General features: G+C 37.7%; 1 protein-coding gene across 7 annotated transcripts in view; it reads right to left on the bottom strand.

Annotated features, from left to right (window-relative positions):
• Positions 1-354: 354 nt before the first annotated feature.
• SH3GLB1 (SH3 domain containing GRB2 like, endophilin B1) overlaps positions 355-7719 on the bottom strand; it is a 41284-nt gene continuing 33919 nt past the window's right edge. For all 7 annotated transcript variants that reach the window (XM_060202286.1, XM_007529961.3, XM_007529964.3 and 4 more), the window contains 4 exons: positions 6175-6264; positions 5711-5811; positions 1195-1423; positions 355-821 (listed from right to left, as the gene is read on the bottom strand). In XM_060202286.1, coding sequence (XP_060058269.1) covers positions 714-821; positions 1195-1423; positions 5711-5811; positions 6175-6264 — 528 coding nt within the window. In that variant the 3' untranslated portion in view covers positions 355-713. The remainder of the gene's footprint in view (positions 822-1194; positions 1424-5710; positions 5812-6174; positions 6265-7719) is intronic.

Here is a 7719-nt window from a genome sequence, read left to right as displayed (position 1 = left end):
TTATATAAATCAAGTATCTTAAAAACACTGTTTAGTGAACTGAACTTGTCCTTCAGTGTTAAGTACACCAGAGAAATATGATATTTTTCAAGAACTATTTTTTAAAATTAGACAAAATTCAGTAGTGTTTAATAAGAGGTCCTTCCCCAAAACTCATCAAACTATAATGCTGAAACCATTCAATCTCTGTTGGAAAACAAGGTAAACATAATCGAATTTCTGCTTATAAAAACATTAAGAAACACATTTTTCACAAAAGTTCTGTATCTTGGAGCTCTTTTTAAACTAAGAGCTTAAAACAAATTTTAATTTTATTCTTTGGTTATTAATTATATCTAATAAATGAGTCACCTATCAATTCACAATAAATTTATTTTACATAAAAGAAAAAGCTTGCCATTAATGAAAAATTCAGTAGAAAACAGTTCTGCTTTAAGTTGGGGCTCAAAAGTAGAAGCTGCTTATTAGTGAAACCTCAGTAGAAAGAGTTTGATAAGAAAACATTCTTGGCATGAAAGCTCTAACATAAATTCTGTACTGAAATATTTACCATGCAACTTTACTGGCAGAAATGCCAATTTCTGATGGCTGGTATTTTCTTTTCAGTCTCTTTTAAGACATTAACATGGGAGATACTTATAAACCTGCTTTACTTTGAGTTAATTGTATATAAATACGCTGTCATGACGGGGGTCTTCCCACAGCACTCCTATTTAGTTGAGCAGTTCTAAGTAGGTAATTGGCACCCTGCCCTTCTGATTTCCCCTTTCCCCCATTAGCCAGTCTGAATCCATTCCAACGACACTGAAGACAGTAATCACCTACAAAATAAAATGTTTTCAGTTATTAGCTATATTAAAAAAAATAAACACAAAGCTAATCAAGATTCGTATTTCAACTTGCTGAAATTATCACTACCTAAGGTCATTAGTGTTACCAATTTTGTTGAAATATAAAGGATTTTATTAGACGTAGGTTTAGAAATCTTGCTATTAAAAGTTTCAAATATAGAAATGTAATGTTCTATTTAGTTACAGAGTCACAGTTAAAATTTTATAAAATCTTAATTTGGTCACCTGAAACTTATATAAGTTTTCATGATAAGCTATTTTCAAGTAATAAGGAACCTGCATTTTGTTATACCAGAATACATGTCAGTCTTTGAAGGTTTTTTTCTAACCACAAAGCACTCACCTCATCTGCCAGAAGTGACAACTCACTACTATTTGCAGCATCATAATCATACAGCACTCTGGCCTTCCTGCTGCCACTCGACTCCTTAAGGTCAGTGATGCTGGAAGGAGAGGAGAGTGCCAGGCCACTTGTTGAAGTCAGGGGAGAAGAAACAACCACACTTGATGAAGCAGATGGTACAGGAGCCACAGGTGTTTGACTGTTGTTAGAATGATAACTGGATGGAAAACTATTGCCGGAAACAGGGCAAAACAAAAACAAAACAAAACAACAAAAACCCAGTGAGCGATGTGCCGGTGGTCAAAGCTCCTCCACCCCTTGGTGGCACTGCTCGCATTCTAGCAATCGCCACTTTAGCTTAAGATCCTCAGCTGTTAAAATCTGAATGACAAAGTGAGCTCTCTATTGGGTAACTGTGGTACAGAAAGATGATTTTCAAAAATAAACTCTTGAAAGATTGTTTCTAAGCTATCTCTACAAATATAAACTTAAAACAGGTTTTAAAAAGCATAATAATATGTATATTTTTACAGTTTCCCAAGACGAAATGAGTTCTTCATAAGAAACTGTATTACTATGTTTTACCATTTAAAGATCATTCATTTAGTCAGAGACAGAAAGAAAGGGAGAGGGAAAGAGATCACAACATATGGGGCCAGGCTCAAAGCTGGGCTGCACACATGGCAAGGCAGCACACTGTCCAAATGAGCTATGTCACTGGCCCCATTTTCCTTTCCTTTATGAGTTGTTAAAAATATATAAATTAAACTCCTTACATAGTAGACTACCACTAAAGTGAATTTATCTTCCCATCAAGTACAATTTCCTTCTTTCTGACCACTGGACCAAATGGACATCGCAGCCAGCAAGCAGCAAAATCTCCTTCATCCTTACCCTCTTTCTCTAAATCTCCCTTTCACTCCTTTATGCTATTATTTCTTTTTTTAATTGTCATCAGAGACATCTCTGAGGCTTGATACCTGCACAACAAAATCACCGTTCCCAGTGGCCATTTTCTTCCTTTTCCCCCTTTTATTTTTCTTTCATTTTATTTGTTAGGATAGAGAGAAATTAAGAGGAAAGATAGTGAAAGAGAGTCAGATACTTGCAGCTTTGCTTCAGTGCTCATGAAACTTTCCTCCTGCATCAGAGGATTGGGGATTTGAACCCTAATCCTCATGCATGGTACCTAGCATGTGTGCTCAACTGGGTGGGCCACCTCCTGGTTCCCCTCCCTGATGATTTTTAAAAAGTATTTTATCTGTTACACAAGAACTGCTCAGCTCTGACTTCTGGTAGTGCCAAGGATTGAACCTGGGACCTGAGAACCTCAGGCATAAAAATCTCTCTGCATAACTATTACACCATCTCTTCACCCCTTCTTATACTTATGTCTATATTTTAGATCTCGTATTTTCTTTTATCATTGAGTTCAGTGTTGAACAAAGTAGGGACTGTAAGTTTCTCAGACCATTTTGAGATTCTCTCCGTGACAATTCCTATTTAATCTTTGAATTTCATGTTACTCTACTATATGCTATGTATTATCTCATGTTGCAGTAACATACAAATGGCTCCATTTTCTTCCCTTTATTTCTAAAAAGACAAGCTTTTGGATCATGGGCAAAGTATATTAAGTCTTGGTGGTTTCAGTATTCATGTGTACAATTATTCTAATATTCTGGCCTCAAATCCATGAACTTAACTGTTCTAGTGATTCTGTGGCTGAATACTAGCTCAGCCACCCATTCCCAGTGTCTCTGCTAGATCACATCAATTTCCATAACCATAATCCCAACAATCACAATTTTCAGATCACCCCCCCACCGCCCGCCAATCTCAATTTACTAAATATTCTGGATCTGTGCTCCTACAATAGAACCAGTCTGTACTCCTACTGACATTCTGTCCATGACCATAAATATTATAATCACACCCCCTGCATATATATCGTCACTGTCTATGTCCCTTACTTATATACTAACTTGGTAAAAACACAAGTGACAAGAGAGAAAAGCAAAGTCACCCTGTCTGCTGCTATGTTTAATTTACAAATTTACAGGACCCTCCAGTGGTTCTGGAAATAACACCTTTCCCTAGCCCATTTATATTCCATTTTCACCTTTTATATTTAGTTGGTAAGTAATGGCCTCCTTAAAGTCAAGGCACATGAGCGAGCGGAGAGCACACAGGCTTGTGGGCATCTCTTCTCGGCACACAGATGAGTACCTGTGCTCCTGCAGTGCACGCCACATGCGCACGGATCTCACCCTCCTTGATATGCCTCAAGGATATCACACCAGCAGGTGTTTTTTTTTTTTTTTTTTTGCTTTATTTCCACATTATCAAATTTTCTCCATTCACTGCATCATTCCTACAAACATCCAAACATGCTCTGATTTCTATCTCAAAGAAAAATCTGCCAGAATCCACTTTTCCCTGTGTCTACGTCTCCATTTCTCTCCTTACACTACAACTCTAAGAAAGACCACAATTCCTCTCCTTCAATTCTCTTGCATTATGATCCAGTTTGTGCCCCTACGACTCTACTGAAACTACCCGTGTCAAAGGCAGCAATGACTTCCGTGTTCTAAACCCAGGGGCACACTAACAGTGATCATTGCACTTGACCTTCCTAGTGACCACAATGTATCATTCGCCTCTATTAGGCTACATCTTCACTAGACTTCTAGACCACACACTTCGTTTAAATTGTTACCTCACTGCCCACTCCTTACCACTTTTGTTTTCTGTTTATTTCAGGGCTTAGCAGTTCCCTCATTCTACCTATAATTATTCCCTCACTGTCATCTGTTCTCTTAATTTAAATATAGTTGATAAACTGAGACCTTTCTCTCTTTAAACCTCCGAATTCGAGGCCAATGCCGGCTTACTCTGTAGTACACACACATTGTCATCAACAGAGATTTAAGCCCCTGGCCCCACCTGTAAGGGGGATGCTTCATGAGCAGTGTAGTAGTGCTGCCGACTTCTGTCTCTTACCACCCTCTAACGACAGACAGACAACCCTCCCCAAACCCTTCTAATTCACTCCCCCCCACCCCCAAATTACAGACTTCCATAGCCTCACTTCGGGTTGCTTCATTTAATTAGCAGACATATCAAACTTAATATATCAAAAACTGGGCTTTTCAGTATTCTCAGCCACTCAACTTGTTCCTCCTGTAGCATTTCGTCTGAATTACCCATGACTCTATTCTTTCAGTCACTCAGTATTTTATACCGATTTGCACTTGCACCTTTCAAGTTGGCCTGCCAGTGTAAGGTTCTTATTTCGCATACATTTTCATTGTTGTGAGGCCAGACCATGTTTGTCTTGTATGTAACTACGCATCTAGTGTCATCTTATATAAGGTTAAGCATTACGTAAGGTTCCATAAGGGTAAGCATTTCTGTCTGTTTTGTTTGCTGACACAAATTTAGAATATATAACAGTCTAAAATATGGCAGGTGTTCAGTACACATCAAATGAACAAATGAATGGCTTTGTGTTCTATATGCTACTATTTTGCTTTGAAGTATGAATCTCACTCAAATTAATAGTATCAATGGTTTTGAAGTCTTACAGGTCTCAAACATTCTAATGACATTTCCCTCCATTTTTTTTTTTTAAACTGCATGGATTAGTTTACTTCAAAGGACACCTAAATGTCAATGAAACTGCATGTTCATTAACCATGTGCAGAGGCATTGAAAGTGACTTTCAAATACATATATTTTAAATTATTTATTTATTCCCTTTTGTTGCCCTTGTTGTTTTATTGTTGTAGTTATTGATGTCGTCATTGTTGGATAGGACAGAGAGAAATGGAGAGAGAAGGGGAAGACGGAGAGGGGGAGAGAAAGGCAGATACCTGCAGACCTGCTTCACCACCTGTGAAGTGACTCCCTTGCAGGTAGGGAGCCAAGGGCTCAAACCGGGGTCCTTATACCAGTCCTTGCGCTTTGCGTCACCTGCACTTAACCTGCTGCGCTACCGCCCAACTCCCTCAAATATTTTTAAACCTTTTCTACAGAACACCAGAAAATATTCACTCAAATTATCTTTTTATTCCTGTTAATGTGCCAGAAGAAACTCAAAATGTTTGATACCTCTAAAGTCTGATAGTTACTTTTTTCTTTTCTTTTCTTTTCTTTTCTTTCTCTCTCTTTTTCTTTATTATTGGATAAGAAAAAGAGAGAAGAGGGGAGTGGAGATATTGAGAAAGACAGAGAGACCTGCATCCCTGCTTCACCACTTGTGAAGCTTTCCCCCTGCATGTGGGTGCCAGTGGCTTGAACCTGGGTCCTTGTGCACTGTAATGTGAGTGCTTAACCAGGTGCGCCACAGCACCATTACTTTTTTTAAGAGGAAAAGAAAATCTGACTTTAAGCAAACTAGGGAAAAAAAAAAGTCTTCAATACTTCTAATCTTCACCTCTACTATTAGGTCATACGAAAAAAGTCTGGATCTCTTCCTAATCAGGAGTTGCATGTGTGAAAAGGAAATTGTCACCTTCCCAGTTGCTTCTGGAGGTCTAACATATACTGGTAGCACTGTGCATAGTAAGTCATCTGGGCTTCTACAAAGTCATTCAGACAGCGGAGGTGATGGGCCTGTGAAGGAAACACTACAGTCATTTCTTAGCTCTATAATCAGCTCCTGTGGAGGCAAGTCAGAGGACAACGCTGTACTCAGGGAGACTCCTAAATACGAAGCATTTTACTACAGGCTAAGACTGACCACAATCAACAATATAGGAGCAAGCTACCTAGCCACCAACAAAACCAACAACTGGATTTGGTGATAGGAGAATCAGAGATGAAGAGTGAACAAAAACTCAAATATTTTCTTAGCATATCTTGGGAACTGTCACAACTTACCTGAAAAGGAAAATTCAATCTCTCTTGACAAAAACTGCGTTAGGACTATCACAAGGTCTTTTGTCTGAAATGAATTTTCAATGATTTAACACTTACATGTGTACTGCTGATTCCTTCTAGCAGAAGTCTGGTGATTTCTGCTTGACGATCAAATTCACTTTGAGTTATTCTTAATTCCTGTTCAGACTTAAAAGTAGAACATACTTTTAGAATCTCATTAGAGAATTTTGTCCACTTTGTGTATATTTGTTAAGGTAGTTAAAAAAAAAACCTCCTAAATAAACCTGAAGTATAAAATTCTACTATTTAGAACTAGTCCTGGCTTTCTTTCTCGACCTTAGTTCTCTTAGTTCTGTACTCTGCAATGTAGACAGAACTGATTCTGTACCAGTAGCTGATTAAAAAAAAAGTGTTAATGACAAGACCTAACACACACACAAGGAGGAGAGAGATGGCTCAGCACACAGGGCATGTGCTTTGCCACACACATGGCCCAGGTTCAAGTCTAGTACTATGTGAGAGCGACATAGCTCTGGAGAGAACGCTGGTACCTGGGTGTCTCTTCCTCATTTCTCTGTCTGCGTAGGAAAGAAAAAATAGTAGACTTGGGAGCACTGAAATTGTGCATGTGTAAGCTTCTGGTTCCACCAAAGCCAATCAACCCATCACCCACTATGGGATTATAAATATATTTTCAAGAACCAATTTTACTAAATTAAAAAAAAAATCCCAAGATGATATGAAATATTCATAACTACTATTTTACTTGAAATTAAAGATATCTTTCAATCTCACATTAGTAAACTTCAGAGCAAAGCTATGGTTTTAACATCATGTGTTTAGTTGCTAAGTAATAAACTTTCTTCATATAAAAATGCAAATGTCTTATAATCCAATAATGCCACTCTGTAAGATATATAGCCAAAAGACATGACAACACTAATTTCAAAGAATATATATACCCTTATGTTTATAGCTGCACTATTCAGAATAGTTAAAATAAGCAGTCAAAGTAAACATCCACTGGCAGATGACTGGGTAAAGAAGTTATGTAGTATATACTTCATGAACTGCTACAATTTTGCAATTGAAAAAAAAAAGACATTGTGCTATTCAGAACAAAATGTATGAAACTGAAGGTGACTGTATTATGTGAAATAAGAGGTCTCACTTATATGGGATACAGGAAACTAAAGCAAAAGGAATTGAAAAGAAAAAAAAAATTACCAAATGTCCCTTAAGGCTTTGTCTAAACTATGGTGGTTACCAGGGTCAGGGCTGGCAAAATGCCTTAGCTGAACAGTGAGCTGCTCTGGCAGAGGGGAAGGGGCACAAAAACTTTGGTGCTGAGTGCAGTGAGCCACACACACACTTATGGAAGTGAAACTATACCCTGACATTTTATAATTTTGTAAACCAACTTAAAGTCACAATTAAAAAAATATTTATAGGAACAGTTCTTCAAAAGCTTTGTTCTACTTAACGATTCCTTTCAGTTTCCTTTCATAAACCATGCCTTATGTAGAAATAGTGTCCATAAACTATGCTGTAGTTCTTTTGTAAGTTGTGGGTATACTACAGTATGTGGCATACTGGTTAACTTTTTAGAGGAGAGAAGACAGCTGTAATGTGCTGATTTTT

This window comes from Erinaceus europaeus, chromosome 11, assembly GCF_950295315.1.
Source record: "Erinaceus europaeus chromosome 11, mEriEur2.1, whole genome shotgun sequence".
NCBI classification, from domain to species: Eukaryota; Metazoa; Chordata; class Mammalia; order Eulipotyphla; family Erinaceidae; genus Erinaceus; species Erinaceus europaeus.
This window is presented reverse-complemented; position numbering and strand designations above follow the sequence as displayed.